Raw genomic sequence first — 20,305 nt, 5'->3', positions numbered from 1 at the left:
CGTTGAGTGTTTTCCACGCCCATAACATCTCATTGGAGGAGGCCTTTTCAACTACAGTAAGTATTTATTGGACACCGCTGATATGGGGCCTAACATTGTCGGAGCTCGTCTTCCCTCAGCTCGATCTCACAGGCACACTTCAGAAATCCAAAAACAAACGACGACGACGCCAATTACTACTTACACCCATTTATTTGATTGTCCTTCCTACTCCTTATCCCCTCTATCATTGGACGTTGGACCCAGCTGGCCAAACACCACCACTCTCGCCAGAAATGTGCAAATACCTTGGCCTTCCCTTCAAGCTCTTCCTCAAAGTAACTCACTTCCAAGAATCCTGGCCTACCAAGGTCTACAAACTCATTCATGGTTACCAAATCACGAGGAAGTTCGACCCCAACACCACAGATCACGCACGATCTCTTGGATGTCCTATATTCACAATCATTCCAGCCGAAAACCGCTTCCAAGAAATTGTCGAAGGTAGATTAAATCAGTATCTTCAGATCCGACCATTTCATGGACTATTTTCTCGAACAGAATACCATAATATGCCCACAGACTCAGAACGTGAGATACCCTCGCTTCAACTCTCTAGTCTGAACACTGGTACTTATCGTCACCAATACAGCCGTTCCCGACTCAGACTTATCTTACCAAAATCGGGCGGAAGGTGAAGAAAGCCTTCCTTCTTCCCGCCGCACTCGTACTTACCTGCGTTCTGTCCCTTAGACCGAAATGTCGAAAAAGAAGATTCTTTCTCGCTCGAATTGCTGTTCGATAACACTGAAGGTCAATATCCACTTTTCCTACTTGTAGATGTTCTATTCACAAGTATATCCTGACCATCAGGGTCCACAAAGGAGACTGTGACTGTGACTCAGAAAGGTGAGCTTCCCCCCTCGATTGACGTTCCTTCGGCGTCGAAATCCATACCTGACTTTCTTTATCGTGCAGGCAGGAAGCGTTCACTAAGGGGTGCCTTTTTATCACCGTTCATTCGTGGGTTTAGATTTCTCACCTGTAGCAATCCGGACGTCACTGCCTAGTTTTGATCGAGCTGCCCAAATGAAAAGGATTTCGAGCCGAACTAAAGTTAATGTCGGACATGTTTAATGGTATACGACACGAATATTCCACTTTTTCCGCTTTTTCCCCCCAACACCACGTAACGCGACATTCCGACAATCGGTAGCTAGGGTGCTCTGCAGAATTCGCAATCACGGAATTAGACCTGTACAATCCACCACACCTACTCAAGGACCGACTAGCTTCCGTGAGAGACACTTCCGAGTCTGACTAACTTAAATCCAGCCGGATGATATGGTCAATGTCCGAGTGTTGGAACGTCTGAGAGTCTGATCTCAGCAGATACTAGCTCGTAGGCCACGAAGAATAGTTGTCGGTCAACTTGATCGTGGATGTGCTACCAGGCAAATTTGGGTAAGCCACCAAGGAACTTGGTGAGGAATAAAAATCATGCTGTACTATAGAACAAGGCGGATGGACGGTGAAGATGGACAGCATGTAAGTGGTCGACACTTTACTAGTGAGTCTCTAAATTGTCGGCACACAGCAGTACTTACTCTATAACGGGGTGCTCTCCTGCTTGTGACCAGCTCCTGGGTGCTGCTATCATCATGAGGACACGGACAGCTCAACCCAGACCTTCCGAATAGTCTGGCCGCTTTCTCAACCCGTAGTCCCTCATCTCTATCGGCAACCATCGAGCGCAATCCAATTTTCGCATCTGCGATAGAATCGACTTGAGGCTTCAACAAGGCTGCACGCAGCACGGAAGCAGCAAAAGGGTCACGTCAAATCCAAGTCCATGAAACGTTCAGAAAGGAATAGACTGGGACGTGCATTTACGCCGTAAATCTTGAAAATAAATATCCCTACCCGATGTGGTTCTTGGTTGATTGTATTGACGAGAGTATGGCAAGACTCAGACAGACTCACCGTGACGGTGCGCGATGATTGAGCCAAATGCTGACAAAGCCGTGTTGCTCAAGGGCAAGGAGCCTGCAGCTTTGACCACAACTTTGGCCACCTTGTCATGTCAAATTCGCCTCCTCGGAAGCAGATCGGTGAACAGTCCCTCGATGCATGGGACATGTTGTGGAACAGTCGTCGAAAAGGCTTGGAATGCGCCCAATCGACACGCTCTCTAACGATTGAGTGCGTTTGGTCGAATCGACTAACCCGATTTCCAGGCGGAAGTCACTTAGTAAACCGGACGGCAGACGAACGGCAAGACAGAGAGAGAACGGTTACCCACGTGGTCCTTTTTCCGTCCCGGACTTCGCCAATCTTCAATGATCCCGCTGTCCCACGAAGTTCTATACAACGAAATGGTGAATTATCACTGGGAAGATGGATTCAGGGGTAGAACTGGTGAGCTTTATCTTCTCCAGGAGACAGAACTGAATCGAATTTCATCTTTGACTCTTTCATGTGAAACGAAGGCAAGGAACGCGTCCGACGACGAGCACGATAACGATATTGTTGAATTTCATCCTTTCGTCACCAGCTTGTGGGAACGAGCGGAGGATTTTTGCCGCCATAATATATCTCCTCCATCAATTCAGTATCATGGCAGTTCAAACGTTCACATTTGAAGGCTTACGCTGCGCTCTGTACAGCTTTTACTGGTCATCTGGCCGCCCTGTTCTTTTCATTATTTCTTGTACAACCACCATTCATCCCTTCCTACGTTCACCCCCCAGACTCGCCATCTCGTCGAAATGGAGGTTTTGACTGGAGCATCTAAAGTCCGGATTGGCAGAGGGAACTTTTCAAATGTTGGAAGAGATCAAGTCAACAATTATACGATCGTTCAGACAAGAGACAAGAGGACAAAGGTTGACAGCGACCCACCAGAACTCTCCGAGGTGTGTATCTGGGTAATTCTAGATGTCCAATTCGGACTCTAATAACACACATCCCCAGTACACCGAAATCAAACGGGGCGACATCTTTAAGGACAAAGACATCTGCTATTCTTGGCAGTTGTGCTCGAATGGGAAAGACGACACGGAGGCGGCAGTGTATATTGCACAGATCATGATAGGTGGCCGGTTTGGGGAGAGCAAGTACACTGTGAAGACATACCATGGGCGAAATGCGGCAAAGGTACGAGTCGGAAGCTGCCGTGTAACTAGTATACTCACGTCTGGATTGGCAGGAATGGAGGCGAGATTTTTCGCGATGTTCCATGGACTGGCTCAGGTACGCTATGAATTCTTTTGATCATCTTACACGAGGACTTGATATGTTTGGTAGAGATGTTCCACTTTTTGGCTACAACAAGTCGTCGGTTCCTTTGTTGATATTCTGTGGAGGTATGTGTTTATTCACAGAATTCCGAACGTCAGGTCTCGTTAATACCGTACTTTCAGAGCTCGTACCTGTTGCCCATATCGAAGATGGACTAGGAGATGTGGGGTTATTCTATATTGAGCTACTGAGGGTGAGTGGACAATGTAATCTTGATAGATAATATTGACCAATCATTGATATAGAACAGCTTGAGATGTTCAAGAAATGAACTGTGGATGGACCCCATGAAAGGAAGATTCTGTCGCGGACCGATTGGGCCAAAATGTTTCGATTGGCAGGATGTAATCCATGATGCCCTAGACGTTCCTTCCGATGTAGAATTCCTGAAAGAAGCCGCCGTCATCCGATACCTGTCTAGCAAGGAAGAGGATCGGTGGTTCCTTGCTGCACTTAGTTATAGCAGTCATCTTGAAATACTTGATGGCGATATCCCGGCACCCAGTCGTACCCACGTCATTTCCGGTTTGACAAACTCAACGATTGCTTCCTTCAATAATATACGGTGGAAGAATTGGAATGATTGTCTTGGGAAAAGGCAACAGATGCCAAATGGAGTAGCAAGGTGACCTTCCAGGAATCAAATCGTCCTTTCATTGACTGATTTATTTTTAGCTACCACTTCAGAGATGATCGGCGCAAGATAGAAGTAGAATCTGTCGGCGAACGAAATTCATGGCTCACACAAGCATTGAGTGTTTTCCACGCTCACGATATTTCGTTGGATGAGGACCTTTCCACATACAGTAAGTATTTGTTGAACAACTCCTGAGTTGAGGCTAATGACAGTAGAGTTCGCGTTCCCTTTTTGCAGGCTTACAGGCACAATTCAGAAATCCAGTCGCAAACGACAACGACGCCAACTGTTCCCACCCATCTACTTGATTTTCTTTCCTACCCGTACTGGTACTCCCCTCTATCGCTGGTCATTTAATCCAACCGGCCAAACACCACTCTTGCCAGAAATGTGCAAATACCTCGGCCTTCCCTTCAAATTATCCCTCGAAGTGACACCCTGCCAATCATCTTGGCCTACCAGGATCTACAGACACATTCACGATCACCAAATTACGAGGAAGTTTAACCCCAAAACCACGGGTTTCGCACGATCTCTTCAATTCCCTATATTCAAAGTCGCTCCTGCCGAAAGCCGCTTCCGAGAAATTGTCGAAGGTAGATCAAATTATTATCTTCTGATCGACCATCTCATGCATTATTTTCTTGAACAGAGCACCACAAAATACCCATAGAACCGAAAGCTAAACCGTTGCCAAGGGTCAATACTTCTGAAGGACTCTCGGAACGTGAGGTGCACTCGCTTCAACTTCTGATCACTGGTACTTATTGCCACCGTACAGCTGTTCCCGACTGGGTAGAAGGTGGAGAGACAATTTCTTATTTCTTTCCGTCGCGCTCGTACTCACCTGCATTCTGTCACTTAGGGCGAAGTCACGAAGAGACAGACGATTCTTTCTCGCTCGAAGTGCTGTTTGATGAAACCGAAGGTAAACATCCGCTTTTCGTACTTGTAGCTGGAGTTTTATTTACGAGCGTGCATCAGGGTCCACAAAGCATGCCGAGATAACAAATTCGGTGTCTCCTCGAAAAGGTGAGGTCATCCCCTTCGGTTGATGTTTCCTTCCACATCGAAAGTCCTATCTAACTGTCTTTATCGAGTAGACATGACACGTTCACTACTGAGTACACTATTTGCCCTATTTACATGGGAAGCCATTGAAGGTTCGGGCATCTCAGCTGCGGCGATCTAGGTGGTGAGACGGGTTGTTTGAATCGAAATTCATGGAGGCCGGCGATCGTTATAATAAGAATAATAATAATTTATGTATAGGTTGGTGTGAAATCGACCAGGACGGTCAGGACAGAGTAGCAGTGTAGTTCATAAAACTGAGTGAAAAAGGGTCGTGCGAATCCCAGTATAGTATGTAATAAAGTCTGCAGCTTTGACCAGACCCTGAGGACCAGACCCTTGGCCTCCCCATCGTCTTCAAATGATCTTTGATGACACATCTATCTGTCAAATTCGCCTCCTCGGAGATGTTCGCTGCAGAACATCTGTGACCAAAGTGAATGTAATCCCTTGATGATGGGCATGTTGAGGAAAAGCCGTCGAAAAGCGTTACAGGTCTACTAATAGGCAGACCCACGTGGTCCATCCCATCCTTAACCTGCTCAGCTTATGGGAACGATACAACCAAGTGGGACTTTTCCCCTACAATCAGTGTCATGGCAGTGTTCACATCTTGAGGGCATCATGCGCTCTACAGCTTTTACAGGTCATCTGGCCATCGTGTTTTCCTCACTTCTACACAACCACCACTGCCATCCATCCCTTCCATCCTTCACTCACCGGACTCCCCCCCCCCCGTCGAAGAAATGGAGGTTTTTTCAGGAGCATCTAAAGTCAAGATTGGCAGAGGAAATTTTTCAAACGTTGGAAGAGACCAAGTCAACGACTATTCGATCCATCAGACCATCGTTCAGACTCGAGACAAGAGGACGAAGATTAGCAGGGGCCTATCAGAACTCTCCGAGGTGTGATTTTCTGTAACTCTATATCTCCAACCAAACTCAAACGACACACCCCCAGTTCACCGAAATCAAGCGGGGCGACATCTACAAGAACAAAGACACCTGTTATTCTTGGCAGTTGTGCTCGAATGGGAAAGGCAACACGGAGGCGGCCGTGTATATTGCCCAAATTATGATAGGCGGCCGGCTTGGGGAGAGCAAATACACTGTGAAGACGTACTGTGGGCGAAATGCGACCAAGGTAAGAACAGGAAGCCGTTCTATAACCGGTACGCTCACAATTGAATTCTGCAGGAATGGAGGAGAGATTTTTCGCGATGTTCTAAGGACTGGCTCAGGTATTTTTTTATGAATTATTTCGATTATGTTACATGAGGAGTCTGGTAGGGAAATCCCACTTTTTGGTTACAACAAGTCGTCGGTTCCGTCGTTGATATTGTGTGGAGGTATGTATTCATTTGCCGAATTCTGAAAGCTCTTTGACAATATACTTTCAGAGCTCGTACCCTTTGCACAAATGGAACCTCGAATGGGATCGGTGGGGTTATTCTACATTCAATTACTGAGGGTGAGTGGACAATGTAGCCTTGATAGTTACTGTTGACCAATCAATGATACAGAACAGCTTAGGATGTACAATAAATGAGCTGTGGATGGATCCTACGCAGGGAAGATTCTGTCGCGGACCAATTGGGCCAAAATGTTGGGATTGGCCGAAACGAGACTTCAGTGTCATAGTTCCTTCCGATGTGGAATTCCTGAAAGAAGACGTCATCACCCGATATTTTGCTAGCAAACAGAACGATCCGGCGCTTCTTTATACGCTTACTTATAGTTGTCACTATGAAAGACTTGACGGCGATATCCCGGCAACCTACGTCATTTCCGGTTTGACAGACTCGGCGATCGCTTTCGTCGAGAATGTACGGTGGGAGAGTTGGGAAGGCTGTCTTGACAGAAGGCGGCGGATGCGAGATGGAACAAGAAGGTAATCCCCTGTCGAATTCACCTTCATTGACTAATCTATTTTTAGGTTCCGTCTCAGAGATGGGCGCAAAATAGCAGTAGATTCTTTCAGCGAACGAACCGCTTGGCTCGCACAAGCGTTGAGTGTTTTCCACGCTCATAACATCTCATTGGACGAGGCCTTTTCAACTACAGTAAGTATTTATTGGACACTGCTGATTTGAGGCTAACCTCGCCGGAGCTCGTCTTCCCTCGCCTTGAGCTCACAGGCACACTTCAGAAATCCAAACATAAACGACAACGACGCCAGGTCTCCCCACCCATTTATTTGATTGTCCTTCCTTCTCCTTATCCCCTCTATCATTGGTCGTTGGACCCAGCTGGCCAAACACCACCACTCTCGCCAGAAATGTGCAAATATTTTGGCCTTCCCTTCAAGCTCTTCCTCAAAGTGTCTCCTGGCCAATGTTCCTGGCCTACCAAGGTCTACAAACTCATTCATGATTACCAAATTGCGAGGAACTTTGACCCAAAAACCTCGGATTTCGCACGATCTCTTGGATATCCTATATTCACAGTCATTCCAGCCGAAAACCGATTCCAAGAAATTGTCGAAGGTAGATTAAATTAGTATCTTCGGATCCGACCATCTCATGGACTATTTTCTCGAACAGAACACCCTAATATGCCCACAGACTCGGAACGTGAGATACCCTCGCTTCAACTTTCTAGTCTGATCACTGGTACTTATCGTCACCAATACAGCTGTTCCCGACTCAAACTTATCTTACCAAAATCGGGCGGAAGGTGAAGAAATCCCTCCTTCTTCCCGTCGCACTCGTACTTACCTGCATTCTGTCGCGTAGACCAAAGTGTCGAAGAAGAACATTCTTTCTTGCTCGAATTGCTGTTCGATAACACTGAAGGTCAATATCCACTTTTTCTACTTGTAGATGTTCTATTCACAAGTATATCGTGTCCATCAGGGGCCACAAAGGAGACTGAGACTGTGTCTCGGAAAGGTGAGATCTTCCCCTTCGGATGACGTTTTCTTCTACGTCCGTCTGATTGTCGTTATCGAGTAGGCACGAAACGTTCACTAGGGAGTACCCTATTAAACCCGTTCATTCGAGGGTTTAGATTTCTCACCTGTAACAGTCCGGACGTCACTGCCTAGTAGTTTCGATCGAGCGGTGGCTGGAATGAAAGTATCATTCCCTGCGGTATTCGTTGAACTCTCCAGGTCCTGGTAGAACTCTCGGACGGCATAAAACTCGCGTCTGCACTTAGGCCTGTTATTGATGATCGAGCTGGTAGTGGTTTGTATCGTAGGCGACATCATCAAGATTGTTGGGTGGCAATGCGCTGTGTAGTAAAATTTCTCTTACCCCAGAAGTGGTACGCCAGTGAACTGCTGTCCGCGATCGAGTCGGCGACCGAGTCAACAACGCCAGACATCCAATGGCAATCAGCAGACGAAGAGACAAACGTTCTATAGTAACCCAGAGACTACAACAATTAACTTCATTTTGTACATAAAAAGGTCTTCACTCCCTATAAATATCCGCGGTTCGCTTTTATTTTACTTGCGAGAGCCCTGATGCAGCGTCTTGATCTTGGCAATGATACCTTGCGGGTCAAGGCCTTGATGGTGATTTTGTTCCCAAAGACCTCCCGATCCTATAAAAAGGCAAAGCGTAAGGAATCAGTGGGAAAGCAGATTAACAGAGGCATAAATAAAGAGAACGAACCTTCTTTGTGAGTACCCATGTAATCGTACTTGGGTGTGAGCGAACGCTCCAGGAGCCATGTGCCGTATTTCGATCCGAGCTAGAGTAGACGATTAGTCAGGTGAAAAGGAATAGAGGGGACAACCCATACCCCAGTCTTTCTGTTGAATGACTCAACGACAAGGACGAATGGACTCGAGCCGACCTTGCGGATGGCCTGGTAAAGACATGAGATTTGCTGTAAACCATCTGGTACTTTAGATAACGCACCTCTTCGTCAATAATGTTCAATGTCGGCTTATTGACAAGACCGACATCCAAACCTTGCTCCCTGCATCGCAAAACGGCATCGTATGATCGGTAGAGCATGTCACCAAATGTCACCACATATCCGGCTTTGCCTTCAACAATGACCTCATCCTTGCCAGGAATGAACTCGTAGTTGTCCTCGAAGAACCTAGTCTTGCCATCTTCTTTCAAGATGTATGGGATCTTGGAACGATTACTGAAAACAAATCGAACTCCTCGCTCAAAGAAGACACGGTTGATAATGGCGGTCATCTGTAAGGGGTCGCCAGGGAAGTAGAGGAACGTTTCCACATCGTCGAGACCGTTGTCAGCGAACATGGAGTTGATACCAAAGTGGCAAGTGTTGTCAGCCATTTCGTCAACTACAAAAACCCGTTAGTGGATCCACAACAAGAAACAAGGGAAGAATGCGACTGTACTTACCTCCCGAATGCGAGAAGTGGCAAAGAACGTTACAATTGTTCAAGCGGGCCATTGTTACTTCAGAGATAATCATCTCGAGGAAAGCCGAGAAAGTCGAGAAGACACCAGTCTTCTCCTTGTCGAAACCGAAACCTGCCGCAGCACTAAAGTTCCCTCGTTCCATGATACCGGAGGGGACAAAGACTTCAGGGTGCTTCTGGTGAATCGCCTTAATTCCTGTAGAACCCTCGAGGTCACCTACAAAAAGTATCAGCGGTGTTATGGAGTCTCCTCGAACCAACTTTACGCACTATCAATAACCAAGACGCGTCTCGCGGACTCTTCTTTGCTAAGCTTGTCGAGAACACCGTTGACGGCCTCCCCAAAGACCACACGGTTGGCAGCGACTTCCTTCGTAGATCCGATGTATAGATAGGGCTGCGGGTTCGGCTTGATGCTATTGAGGATGTCAGCGATACCAGAGTAAGGTTTCCCTTCAAAGTACTTGAGAGCCGCTTTGACAGGAATGACATCGTGTCCATGGGTTGTGCCCTCGATTTCGGCAATACCTGGAGCCATTTTACGCTTGGAGACGACTGCAGAAGGACCATCGTAGCTGACGGTGGTACTGACGGCCTCCCACAAAGCGTCGAGATTTTCTCCGTCGACCTTGACGACCTTCAATCCATGACCCTCGAGAGTCCTCTGCACGTCGTAGCCCTTCAAGTACTCGGAGGGATGACCAGCAATGGTCACATCGTTGTCGTCAATGAACAACTTGACCTTCAGGCCTTGAGCAACAGCGAGCCGCGCGGCTTCCGCGTCATTGCCTTCTTGTTGGGAACCATCAGATCCCAGACAGAAAACTACCTTCTCCCTATTGGCCAAAGCAACACCATTTACCAAGGGCCTGATAACAAACGTAATTACATCAACGTTATATGCATAAATCGGGGCATACTTACCACATATGTCCGAGTCGGCCTGACGAGAATTTGACTCCGGGTGTCAAGCCCAACTCGGGGTGGCCAGGGAGTTTGGAGTTGGCTGCACGGTAGTTGAGCAAGTGTTCTGGGGGTAGATGGCCATCAAGTGCAGCGAGCAAGTACTGTGTTGCAACACGGTGACCTAGACGACGTTTACCCTGAAGGTTCTTGCGCTGATAACAAACTCCACTGACCAGCTTCGTCGAAAAGGATATTGACATACTTCTCAGGATTGCCCTCAATCAAGGAAAGCAGCAAACAGACTTCTGGCACAGTGTCATAGGCACCACCTAGCACGCAATGAAACGGTGAGCTGGCTTTCGGGATTCCACTGAAACAAGAACTAACCAGTATGTCCACTAACACCTCGTGCAGCTCCAGTCGCAGTAAAAAACACGATCACGTCACGAAGCAGCTGAATGTTGGCTTTGAGAGCATTTCGTTGCTCATCGGTAAGTTTTGGATTTGTCGCGTCGAGCTTGATTCTGTTATCGTCGATGATCAGTGCTCAGATAATACAATCGAAGTTGACTACACGTACTTTTGATATTTAGCGAGGTCGATTGGGAACTTTTCGTTAATCGTAGCCATGGTTGGAATGTCGAAGGGGGAGGAAATGAAGAGAGACAAGGGTAGAGCATCGGGTTTTTATGATGTAATCACCAAATACCCGCGGCCGGTCCGGGGTGCTAAGCTGTAGGAGCTCACCATACCCGCTAATCGCGGAACGATGCGCGCGGCCAGTGTATCAAGCAGCAATCATTACAGTCTTCTGTGTTTGAACATCCGTGCTCCTTAGGCAACGTTAATAATACCATAACAAACATCTCAAGCGTGGCCTAGTAGCAAAAAATAATCACGAAGGCAGACGTGTCTACTGTTCGTCAAAGCATGAAAAGAACGCACTGTCCGGGGGTAGCTGATGGATCCACCTATGCAACCGAGCCGATGGCTCTCAGTAGACTCTAGAGGAGGGGTTCGTGGTAAGAGACCACTGTAGTAGTGTCCGAGATGCTGATGTAAAATTAATCTCTTGAAATCTGATGCAGTCCATTGACGAGTGCACCGGGGGTACCCCAACATACCATTCCTCAGATTGATGTTGGGATGATTACAATCCATCCAGCCAAGAAGCTGATCTAGCACCCTGGGTCAGGAATAGTTGAGTTTGGGTTTCCATAGGGGACAGTGGACAAGAGTTTGGATTTTCGCAGCTACCCGTCACAAATGGCCATTTGTTTGACTCTCGAATGCATCATTTTTCGTCTCCAAGCGTCCTCTGTGTGAGCATGAGAAAGGTCAAAGCCCCGAAGTAAGACGAAAACACCAACTAGGCCAGGTATGAAGTGCATTCTCCATATACCTCCAAAGCCACTGTCGATATTCTACACAAACAATATCATTTTCTCGTTGCCTTCCAACCGAAAGAACCGAGTGTAAATGGAGTTAATGACATGACGTGCGACAAATAGCCTTCAAATCGGACGATGGAGCCATCCAGCTTACAATCTCGCATTGTCGACCTATTTAGGCCATGCATAGGTGGGTGAACGACCCCCTCGGACCAACAAAAGACCGGTATTTCACATATGGTGCGTTTCTGGCTTCCCTTACATCAGCGACGGTGTCACGAAACGGGGGAACACATACGTCGTCGCGAAAATCATACAGGTGTGATAGGAAAGAGCGATTCTTGCTTCGCAAAGTGTCCTTTCGGGGAAGTATAGAACAAAAGTGATCAACAGAATATGGCCAACCGCGAAAATCAAGAAAGTGGCAGAAAAGCGGCACCAAAATACTGACGCGTCCACGGGTAGTACTATGAGGGTAATAAGAGAATGGGGGGTATCTTCATAACGGAGGCGAAAGTTTAACTGTTACATAGAATCGACGTTAACGAGACGGGACGAGGAGAATTCGCAACGAAGACATACTAGACACACAAACTCATCCTTCATCTGTCCGACGCTTTTTATTATGTGACCTGACTGGTTCATGTACTGTTTTGACGCATCCTGAACTGACACCGTCTTCTTCACAGCAAGACCAAGAAAAATTCGCCGGATACTCCTTTCGCGTCTTTTCGCAATCAATCGGACCATGTACATCTTCATCCCAATCAACGAACATTCCTCTATTAGGTTCCATATTTCCTGTGGATTCGTTATACCGTAACACCTCCAAACGGAGAAGGATTCGGGAGTATGTCGTACCTGGATGAAATGAACACGCGCCATTCTCAGGCTCAACGGCGGCATCGTATTCTCGATGGCACTTGGTGCAACGTTCAACGTGTTCTGGTTCGGATTCATCGTCCTCTTCGCGGTGCCTTTTCAACGCTTTCGCCCTAGAGACAACAAATTCCTTCGTCATGGCTCTTTCTACGGCTGGAATTTGCTCAATCAACGCCATCAGGATTTCCTGCAATCGCGTCGTCGGAACGGTCTTTAAGGCAGCACGCAGTTGTGCTCTGGAATGTTCGTTAATGACAAGCTCTTCGTCGTCAGAAGAACCATTCTCCGAGCCACTGTCATCCGTTTCTTCTCCTTCATCCGTAGAGCCGTCGCTGAGAGCGGTCAAGTCGATAATTTCGGCGTCAACTGGGATTTGGGGTCTTTCTTCGACATCTTGGACTTCATTTTCGGTCATAAAACTCGAAGACATGCAAAAGAAGGGGAATGGCCCTGGATGGCCGAGTTCGGAGTTGTTCGCGGAAGAGCCGCAAATGTCCATAAAAAGCTCCCACACGTGATCGTCAATTACCACGGTCCACGCTAGGCAATCCGGCTCAATTTCCAAACCGAATAAGCTTATAAGAACGTATCGTATAAACGCTACATTTCAGAATGGATGGAGGTTGCGGGGGGAGGTGGGGGATTTAACTCCTTCTAGTCCCGCCGCTTGCGGATGGCTGCTCGGATATTGATCTCCGATGCACCATTGCCAGCTACTGTCTAACTATACGACGTCCATGAACGATGATCGGAAGAGGAAGAGGAATGGTCAAACCGTCGATATTATTCGTGCCACCCCCTTTCACGCTGCAGGCGATTATCGATTACCCCTCGAAAAAAATATGGACATCGTCGATAACCGGAAGTTGCTTCATGAAGATTGTTTGCTTCACTACTGGCACTGGCACTAGAAGGCGTGTTGCTAGTGAAAAGGCGCATGGAATACTCGCTCACCACCGTTATTCTCTCTACACACACATATTCTAGCACCACAACGGCTGAGGGCCGAAAATAGCCACGCTGTCTTTCTCATCCCATCTTCGGGTGCGAGATACTTGCGAGATACGGCAGGACCAACTTGAGTGTGTTCCGAATGAAATCAGAAGGATGAAAATTCAATCCTACAATCTCAGTGATAGACGCCATGCGTTCAACTCACGAGAATTTCTGCCCATTTCTACTGACTTCAAGAAAATGACAGCGAATGATCGACGATAATCAGCTTCATTTCTTCAAATCCCCGGGGAACCGTCGAGTTTCTCGAAGTCTTTTAAAGTACATGTGCAGAATCGCATTGAGTTGGAGTATCATGGATGGGGATGGATTCTGGTGTCTTGCAAGAAACACATACCTACAATCACTGCCACTTACCTCGCCTCGTAGCGTTCGTTTTCAGAGCTGATCGAGATTGACAATCACCTCCTCTCGTTCTCTAGGATGCAAACTGTCGCTGTATTGAAATCTCCTGGTGTTGGGTGCACGAATCTGAACGCCAACGCGAGAGTCATGAAAAAGTCAGCATAACTCTAAACACGAAGCATGCGCGTTTTGCTATGCTAAGGGGTGACTGGAACAGGGATTCGAATGTCCTGAAATACTGGATAGTTGACCCGATTGGCACGAAATTAGTCAATTTAGTGAGAATTGGTGCCTGGAGTGAGAAGGAAGTGAGCGAAACACAAACAAACAAAAGCTCAGACCTTTAATGCGAACCGTTAACCTTCCAGTCACTCTGGACACCCGGTTCGTTCTCAACCATGAACGAACATGGAACAGCGCAAGATGAACTCATCAACGAAGAAACGCCTCTTATCCCTCAAAAACGACAGCAAACACCTCTTGACCACTCTCAACTGGCTGTCCTCTATTTCATGCAGATATGTGAACCAATGATGAGCCAGTCTATTTATCCATACATCAATCAGGTGCGAACGCCCAAGTGTGATGATATGACTGACACTGACATTGCGGTTTTTTTTGAAAGCTCGTCAGCGAATTGGACATAACGGGAGGGGATGAGAAGAAAGTAGGTTATTATGCAGGACTTATAGTGAGTGACATTGCCCAACTTCTATCGCATCAGGATATCGATAGCTCTCAGGAATCATTGTTTTTCATAACAGAAGCTTTAACTGTCTTGCATTGGAGTCGAACGTCCGACTACATTGGCCGCAAACCTGTGTTGCTGTTAGGGCTCATAGGTAGCGCGGTGTCGATGCTTTGCTTTGGCTTGTCTCGTACTTTCTGGACTCTAGTTGCGAGGTCGGTGTGATATCTGTCATTTCAGTTTGCAGGAGGGGAGGTTCACACGTATTCCACAGTCGCTGTCTTACAGGACTGCTGAACGGAAACATAGGTGTGTTCGCAAATCTATGCAATCTCTGAACCTGGCTTCTCAACCAGCCGACTCATAGGTGTCATGAAAAGTACTATGGGTGACCTGACAGACAACACAAATAGAGCTGAGGGCTTTGCCATGTTGCCTGTCGTATGGTCTGTAGGTGCCACACTTGGGTAGGTAAAACCTCTCATTGCATGGTTTCTCAGTCTGTTTCATTGTTACACCCCCCCTAAACAGACCTCTTCTAGGAGGTACTTTTGCTCGACCTCAAGATAGATTTCCCAATGTATTCAAAGGCCGCTTCTGGAGGGATTTCCCATATTTTATGCCCTGTCTCGTAGTGTCGAGTTATATCTTCACCGTCGCCGTGATTGCTATAGCCTTTCTAAAGGAGGTCAGTCACCCTACCTTCTTCTTCAAACCCCAACCCCATCAAATTAACGCGAATTTGCAGTCGGCTCCCAGACAACGACGACAACGTACGGCTTCGACTGATTCCGAGGATACAATCGCTCCTGAAGCAGAAACGAACACAAAAGACGAACCACTCCCTCTCCGCCAGCTCCTCGTATACCCAGTTATAATATCCATATCCAACTACGTGTCCCTGGCTTTTCTGAGCATTGCATTCTCTGCCCTTCTCCCACTCTTCCTTGCCATGCCTATCTCCATAGGTGGATTGGGCTTATCTCCCGCCGTCATCGGATACATTATCGGTGGTTACGGAGCGGCCACGGGGATCTTTCAATTCTTCTATTTCGCACAAATTCTGCGATGGTTGGGCGAAAGAAGGATGTTTTTGAATGGAATCGGGACTTTTGTCGCGTTGTTCGCTGCGATGCCGCTATGTAACGTGTTTGCGAGGCGGAGTGGGGAGGTTGATGCGGCTTGCTGGGCGGTTATTGGAGTTATTGTTGTATTGTCAGTGATCATGGACATGGCTTTTGGTGAGTAATGGCCCATTTGTCGATCTGGGAAAGCGTTTGCTGATTGGTTTTCGCCAGGTGCTATTTTCATGTTCATCACCTCTTCATCACCGAACGAAAGCTCATTGGGAGCAACGAACGGTCTGTCGCAGACCGTGGTCTCTATCGCTCGAGCGGTGGGTCCTGCGATGGCTACCTCGTTGTTCTCCTTTTCCGTTCAGGAGAATATCCTTGGTGGGTATGCCGTCTACGCCTTGTTTTGTGGGTTGTCTGTCGCAGGGGTGTTTTTGGGGACTAGATTACCGAAGAGGATGTGGGATGATCAGAGTGAGGGTTAGAGTTGTTTTCTGAGGTTATACAATGAAACCACTTTTGGACGAATCTTTATCCTTGTTGGCCGCAACTCTTAGTGCGAAATACCTGGCTCTGTACGTAGGCCGACTTCGGTCGAGTGGACGAACGATAAGCATGGGCCTGCGGCATCATTCAGGGGAAAGCCTTCCTCCGTCTCGATGGTTTACGGATTGACCATCATGTCCTCCTCTTCAACAGCGGAATGATGATTGAGACCTGTTCTGATCGACGGGGAAGAGGGTGTCCGTGTCCCCTGGTCCGTATATATATATCATGGAACAAACAGAGCCAAGGTAATGCGAGCTGTTCGTACGTACTACACGCTCACAAAAATAAGTAGGTACATCTTAGCTTAGGCGTGGATGAGAAAAATGTACGGAACCAGGTGTAAATATACGATGATGGAGTGGGTTATCAAGGTATTGGGAAGGAGTTGCACTGATAGGATAGACAACAAGGCGACGAAAAGACGATAATGTGACAGTAGTGATACATAAATAATGCAAAAATGAATGATCAATTAAATGAATGCAAGTGACTGTCAATGAACCCAGGAAGACATAGATACGTGTATGGACTGCAAGAAAAATACAACATAAGGAAATGACTATTCGTGTAGTCGTTCAGTATTTGCAGTTGAAATAGAAGAACAAGGACAACTCACAACATGACTTGTAAAAAAACGTAAATGTCGTCAACACTGAGCACTCGTCGTCCTGTTCAGTCCAGATGTCGTCGAAAAGAAACTGTCTGTACCCTCTGCAGGAGTGGTATACAACTCGGGGGGTGTGCCAACAGAGAATCTCCTGGCTCTAGCATGTTCTGATGAAAGATGGTCGCAGACTTTTCCTTTCCCCGCAGAACCTCCGCTAGCGTACTTCTGACTGATGTTTGACTTGCGACCCAGTAATCCTACTGCCCATTTAGGTTTCTTCAACAAGCTAGGAGGCATAGGCGGATCCGCAGTGCATAGTTTAGGATGTGTAGGGGAATAGTGTCTCTCTAATGGAGGCGATAAGATCAGTGGAGACGAGACCGTGGATGAAAAGTTGCTGTGGATACCGGTGAGGGTTGGCGTGGATTCTATAGAGTTCGAGTTCGAGCTGGATGAAGGGAAGGGATATTCGAATCTAGGCGAGTTGTTTACAGAAAACGGAGTGCCAACGATTTGATCAGAGGGTGAATGAAAGACCATTTCAGCTGGGTTTGGCATTGTCAGTGTAAGGCAGATCGACCTTTTGGAGGCGAGTGCAGGCGAGGACTGGGGTTTCGGTTAGTGGGAAAGAAAGAAGAATTTCAAGGAAGGAAATGGAACTTGCCAGGGCGGGAGCCATGACGTGTTGTTTAGTCTCCACATCGTCAAAGTCAGGTACGGATGAGACTAGCGGTGGGAATTCTTCAGGCTCGTCCTCCTGGGCGTCTAGTATGTCCAACGTTGACATTCTCTGCAGCAAGTGTGGGCATAAACGAGGAACTTTGGAGGTAGCGGACTGTCTTCTTATGCGTGAAGATTTCCGTTTCTGGCGTGGAAGTTCTTAGTCTAGGCCAATTTCAAGTGTGACCCGGGTCTTCCCGGACGGGCGAGCCGCGAGTGCATTCACCCTGCGGCTTTAAAGCCGCCTATTCCCGCTAGCCCTTTGACGAACCGCATACAACCCTGAACAATCGATGGCCGTTCTTCAAAGCTTCACCACCACTCGTTGTCTACAAGATCTCCGTGCGACCTGTTGGTTTGTTAGGGTGACACGGGATCAGCTCGACGATCCCTGACAAGTAGGTCACGAAACCAGGACCCAGGACCAAGATTGACGCGAACAAAATGCGTGTCGGCCGTGTTGCACTCTATAGTGTGGGATCCAACAGCTCGATGTTCCTCAAACTTGTAGGCTGTAGGGAATAATCAGCCATGAGGTCTACCCCACTCATCTGCGTGCCTCCTACTCTAATTCCAAGCCATTCAATTTTTTATCCACATGATGGATCGATTTCCTCACCTCACCACCAACGCGCCCTTGAATTGGGGACGCGTTTTCACGATCCGCGGGTTTTGAATTTGAAATGCAGATATCTTGCGGAACCGCCATTTAGTTGCATTCAGTGGAGGCAGAGCATTTCCATCGACTCCGCGTTTTAAACGAGTTCCCCGTCTTGCGGGCGATTGCCCAGAAATTGGCCAAGCATCAAAACGAAGTATTTGCTGCTCCTTCGCCGCGTGTATTTTAACCGATCTTTCCATCGCAAGAGCCGGAGCAGGTTTGTGCGCAACCATGATAAATTAAAGGAAGAAAAGAGAAAGAGAATACGACAACAGAGTTTGGAGAACGCGTTGTACGCAGTATGACTAATTCAATCCCGCGCCCTCGATCTTCTGCAACTTCAACGACTCAGTCTGATTCCCATTCATGAGAATCGTTTCCGCCACATAGATAGATAGATAGATAGATTACACGGCATAGATGATCTTGCAAGATTGTGAGAGATAACGCTCGGGCATACCCGATATCGATGTCAACTCTCTTCAAGTGAGTCGTCCGAATATGCCTCTGCCGGCTACAAGCGATAAGATGGAACATTTCATCTATGTTAGTGAAATGAGCTGGCAGAAAAAGTTGTCAGAAGGTAAAAATCAAAACAGTCATCGGTGAGTCTGTCAGTGCGATTGTCTAGATCATCGGACCGAAGTCGAAGAAAAATGCCTGCCAGTGGCGCATGGTCGAACATGCGTGAATTGGAGAAAACATATCGAGACTGAAAGAACCGTTTATAGGACTCCCTCACAGTTCGGATGATCAGTCAGGACATCCAGAGTAATACAGATTCCAGGTAAACGAGAAATCCACCTCTCAATAGCGGGCAGGCAGACACTATATATATTGCATGAATGATACTGCATGAACGCTCGAGGAATAAAACCAACCAGGGTTCCGAGCAAGAAAGAAATCGAAGTAAGTACAAGCACATCGGCGTTCTCGAGGGGGAAAAAAACAACAACATGACGGCATCCAGGGTTGAATTGAAAGTTCTGCAGGGACGTTGTCCGGAGTGATTGAACACCCGGAATGAACATCACAAATACGTAGTATGTACTGTGTAAGTGATACATGTTATAGGGTCACATCGTTCACTTCACTCTCGATTATCGGCAATATCCTTTAGTTTTTGTATTGAAGCCGAAATTGTGGGCACCTAGTTCCAACGGACCTACTGCTGACTGCCACTGCTCCGCCACTGTCGAGACGTCGAAGGTGAGCCCCCCTTTCTTTTACGACCGACAAGCTGTCTAGGTCATATGTATTCATGTCTAATAAGACTCGCCCCACGGGGGAGACCTTTTCCCCTCGGGTTGAGCTCAGAGATTACGGTGTATTGTATACGAGGAACAAAGGTGACGCAGGTGAGAGGGGTTTGTTTGCGATGGGACTTTTTGGAACGAAACTCCTGTTTGGGGATTACTCGGGGGAGTCTACAAGAAGTAAAGAGTTTCCCGAAACTTGACTTTCGGTCGAGGTGAGATCGAAAGAGGGCCTACAAGCAGACGTGATAGGGTACGAGAAGGCCTGTACGTCTCCTTGCCGTTGAGTTGCACAGTGATAGTAAGGTGTTGAAACATATAGAGAAGAATGCTGCGAGATGCATCTTATTCGGTTGGACTTGACTAAGGAGACATGGCTTGAGAACTAAAAAGGGGTTTCATCTTGAAAAGCCCTGATCTGGCGGCGTTACTGGAGGGACCACGGCGTCAATAACCCTCAACATATCATAACGAGATAAGATTCATCGGTCTGTTGACTCACCATTACTGCTCACGAATCATGCGAGTCAATGAAATGTTGCGAGAAGAAGCAGCTGAATGACATACGAGTTTGGTAACGATAAGTCTTAAGTATCAGGATTTCGACAAAGAATGGAACTTGAACTTCATCAGTGCTACCTTCATTCGAGCTTGACAGTGCTTTTTAACTCAGAACCTGTCTCCATATCTGATATGAATTGAAGAGAGCGAATGCATGAATGAAATCAGACCTTCGACAACAGCTCCTTCTCTTGGATCTTTTCGCAGAGAAATGGGAGTGGCGGAACTTGAACCCGAGCATTAGCATTTCTCGGATGTTTTTGCTGCGCCTAGACCCATGCTTCAAACTTCAAGACCGGCGGGTCGAGGAAATTA

General features: G+C 47.3%; 7 protein-coding genes across 8 annotated transcripts; 3 read left to right on the top strand and 4 right to left on the bottom strand.

Moving 5' to 3' along the window:
• Nucleotides 1-2,030: 2,030 nt before the first annotated feature.
• E1B28_011650 (uncharacterized protein) lies at nucleotides 2,031-5,230 on the top strand. The gene is made up of 14 exons (XM_043160794.1): nucleotides 2,031-2,397; nucleotides 2,469-2,894; nucleotides 2,953-3,135; nucleotides 3,188-3,231; nucleotides 3,286-3,344; nucleotides 3,402-3,472; nucleotides 3,525-3,904; nucleotides 3,955-4,085; nucleotides 4,132-4,512; nucleotides 4,569-4,643; nucleotides 4,698-4,718; nucleotides 4,782-4,844; nucleotides 4,901-4,948; nucleotides 5,020-5,230. The coding sequence occupies exons 2-14, from the start codon at nucleotides 2,748-2,750 to the stop codon at nucleotides 5,106-5,108; spliced, it is 1,692 nt and encodes a 563-aa protein (XP_043006500.1). The 5' UTR covers nucleotides 2,031-2,397; nucleotides 2,469-2,747; the 3' UTR covers nucleotides 5,109-5,230.
• Nucleotides 5,231-5,364: 134 nt separating this feature from the next.
• Nucleotides 5,365-8,305, top strand: E1B28_011649 (uncharacterized protein). Of its 2 annotated transcripts, XM_043160793.1 has the most exons (13): nucleotides 5,365-5,892; nucleotides 5,948-6,130; nucleotides 6,184-6,227; nucleotides 6,277-6,335; nucleotides 6,387-6,457; nucleotides 6,510-6,877; nucleotides 6,923-7,049; nucleotides 7,097-7,472; nucleotides 7,530-7,559; nucleotides 7,621-7,662; nucleotides 7,722-7,781; nucleotides 7,842-7,877; nucleotides 7,941-8,305. In XM_043160793.1, the coding sequence occupies exons 1-13, from the start codon at nucleotides 5,734-5,736 to the stop codon at nucleotides 8,030-8,032; spliced, it is 1,647 nt and encodes a 548-aa protein (XP_043006499.1). In that variant the 5' UTR covers nucleotides 5,365-5,733; the 3' UTR covers nucleotides 8,033-8,305. The 2 variants fall into 2 exon arrangements, with proteins under 2 accessions (XP_043006499.1, XP_043006498.1); XM_043160792.1 differs by having other exon boundaries at nucleotides 6,184-6,335; nucleotides 7,941-8,148.
• Nucleotides 8,306-8,437: 132 nt separating this feature from the next.
• E1B28_011648 (uncharacterized protein) lies at nucleotides 8,438-10,873 on the bottom strand (the record flags this gene model as incomplete). Its single annotated transcript, XM_043156707.1, has 10 exons — nucleotides 8,438-8,535; nucleotides 8,607-8,685; nucleotides 8,737-8,802; nucleotides 8,856-9,256; nucleotides 9,318-9,554; nucleotides 9,608-10,206; nucleotides 10,262-10,424; nucleotides 10,477-10,572; nucleotides 10,631-10,767; nucleotides 10,824-10,873. 10 exons carry the CDS (start codon nucleotides 10,871-10,873, stop codon nucleotides 8,438-8,440), a joined length of 1,926 nt encoding a protein of 641 aa, XP_043006497.1.
• A 1,356-nt stretch (nucleotides 10,874-12,229) lies between these two features.
• E1B28_011647 (uncharacterized protein) lies at nucleotides 12,230-13,015 on the bottom strand (the record flags this gene model as incomplete). Its single annotated transcript, XM_043156706.1, has 2 exons — nucleotides 12,230-12,435; nucleotides 12,496-13,015. 2 exons carry the CDS (start codon nucleotides 13,013-13,015, stop codon nucleotides 12,230-12,232), a joined length of 726 nt encoding a protein of 241 aa, XP_043006496.1.
• Nucleotides 13,016-14,212: 1,197 nt separating this feature from the next.
• On the top strand, nucleotides 14,213-16,359 carry E1B28_011646 (uncharacterized protein). The gene is made up of 8 exons (XM_043160791.1): nucleotides 14,213-14,441; nucleotides 14,501-14,566; nucleotides 14,618-14,778; nucleotides 14,838-14,872; nucleotides 14,931-15,030; nucleotides 15,095-15,251; nucleotides 15,312-15,804; nucleotides 15,862-16,359. The coding sequence occupies exons 1-8, from the start codon at nucleotides 14,274-14,276 to the stop codon at nucleotides 16,119-16,121; spliced, it is 1,440 nt and encodes a 479-aa protein (XP_043006495.1). The 5' UTR covers nucleotides 14,213-14,273; the 3' UTR covers nucleotides 16,122-16,359.
• A 7-nt stretch (nucleotides 16,360-16,366) lies between these two features.
• On the bottom strand, nucleotides 16,367-17,435 carry E1B28_011645 (uncharacterized protein). Its single transcript, XM_043156705.1, has 3 exons — nucleotides 17,200-17,435; nucleotides 16,802-17,139; nucleotides 16,367-16,744 (listed from the first exon to the last, which is right to left on the bottom strand). The coding sequence occupies exons 1-2, from the start codon at nucleotides 17,348-17,350 to the stop codon at nucleotides 16,832-16,834; spliced, it is 459 nt and encodes a 152-aa protein (XP_043006494.1). The 5' UTR covers nucleotides 17,351-17,435; the 3' UTR covers nucleotides 16,367-16,744; nucleotides 16,802-16,831.
• Nucleotides 17,436-17,979: 544 nt separating this feature from the next.
• On the bottom strand, nucleotides 17,980-18,406 carry E1B28_011644 (uncharacterized protein; the record flags this gene model as incomplete). Its single annotated transcript, XM_043156704.1, has 2 exons — nucleotides 17,980-18,079; nucleotides 18,132-18,406. The coding sequence occupies 2 exons, from the start codon at nucleotides 18,404-18,406 to the stop codon at nucleotides 17,980-17,982; spliced, it is 375 nt and encodes a 124-aa protein (XP_043006493.1).
• Between the last annotated feature and the right edge of the window lie 1,899 nt (nucleotides 18,407-20,305).

Source organism: Marasmius oreades, chromosome 7 (genome assembly GCF_018924745.1).
Source record: "Marasmius oreades isolate 03SP1 chromosome 7, whole genome shotgun sequence".
Lineage (NCBI taxonomy): Eukaryota > Fungi > Basidiomycota > Agaricomycetes > Agaricales > Marasmiaceae > Marasmius > Marasmius oreades.
The sequence above is the reverse complement of the archived record's forward strand: the minus strand, read 5'-3'. Positions and strand labels throughout refer to the sequence as shown.

Bases quoted from the DNA above. Each gene is read 5' to 3' on its own strand.
- E1B28_011649 (XM_043160793.1), top strand. From the start codon at position 5,734: ATGGAGGTTTTTTCAGGAGCATCTAAAGTCAAGATTGGCAGAGGAAAT. The intron at 5,893-5,947 runs GTGTGATTTTCT...ACACACCCCCAG, and splicing joins GCCTATCAGAACTCTCCGAG to TTCACCGAAATCAAGCGGGG. The intron at 7,663-7,721 runs GTGAAGAAATCC...TCTGTCGCGTAG, and splicing joins TTACCAAAATCGGGCGGAAG to ACCAAAGTGTCGAAGAAGAA.
- E1B28_011650 (XM_043160794.1), top strand. From the start codon at position 2,748: ATGGAGGTTTTGACTGGAGCATCTAAAGTCCGGATTGGCAGAGGGAAC. The intron at 3,232-3,285 runs GTACGCTATGAA...TATGTTTGGTAG, and splicing joins TGTTCCATGGACTGGCTCAG to AGATGTTCCACTTTTTGGCT. The intron at 4,949-5,019 runs GTGAGGTCATCC...TTTATCGAGTAG, and splicing joins TTCGGTGTCTCCTCGAAAAG to ACATGACACGTTCACTACTG.
- E1B28_011646 (XM_043160791.1), top strand. From the start codon at position 14,274: ATGAACGAACATGGAACAGCGCAAGATGAACTCATCAACGAAGAAACG. The intron at 14,442-14,500 runs GTGCGAACGCCC...TTTTTTTGAAAG, and splicing joins TTTATCCATACATCAATCAG to CTCGTCAGCGAATTGGACAT. The intron at 15,031-15,094 runs GTAGGTAAAACC...CCCCCTAAACAG, and splicing joins TCTGTAGGTGCCACACTTGG to ACCTCTTCTAGGAGGTACTT.
- E1B28_011645 (XM_043156705.1), bottom strand. From the start codon at position 17,350: ATGCCAAACCCAGCTGAAATGGTCTTTCATTCACCCTCTGATCAAATC. The intron at 17,140-17,199 runs GTATCCACAGCA...CGCCTCCATTAG, and splicing joins ATCCACGCCAACCCTCACCG to AGAGACACTATTCCCCTACA.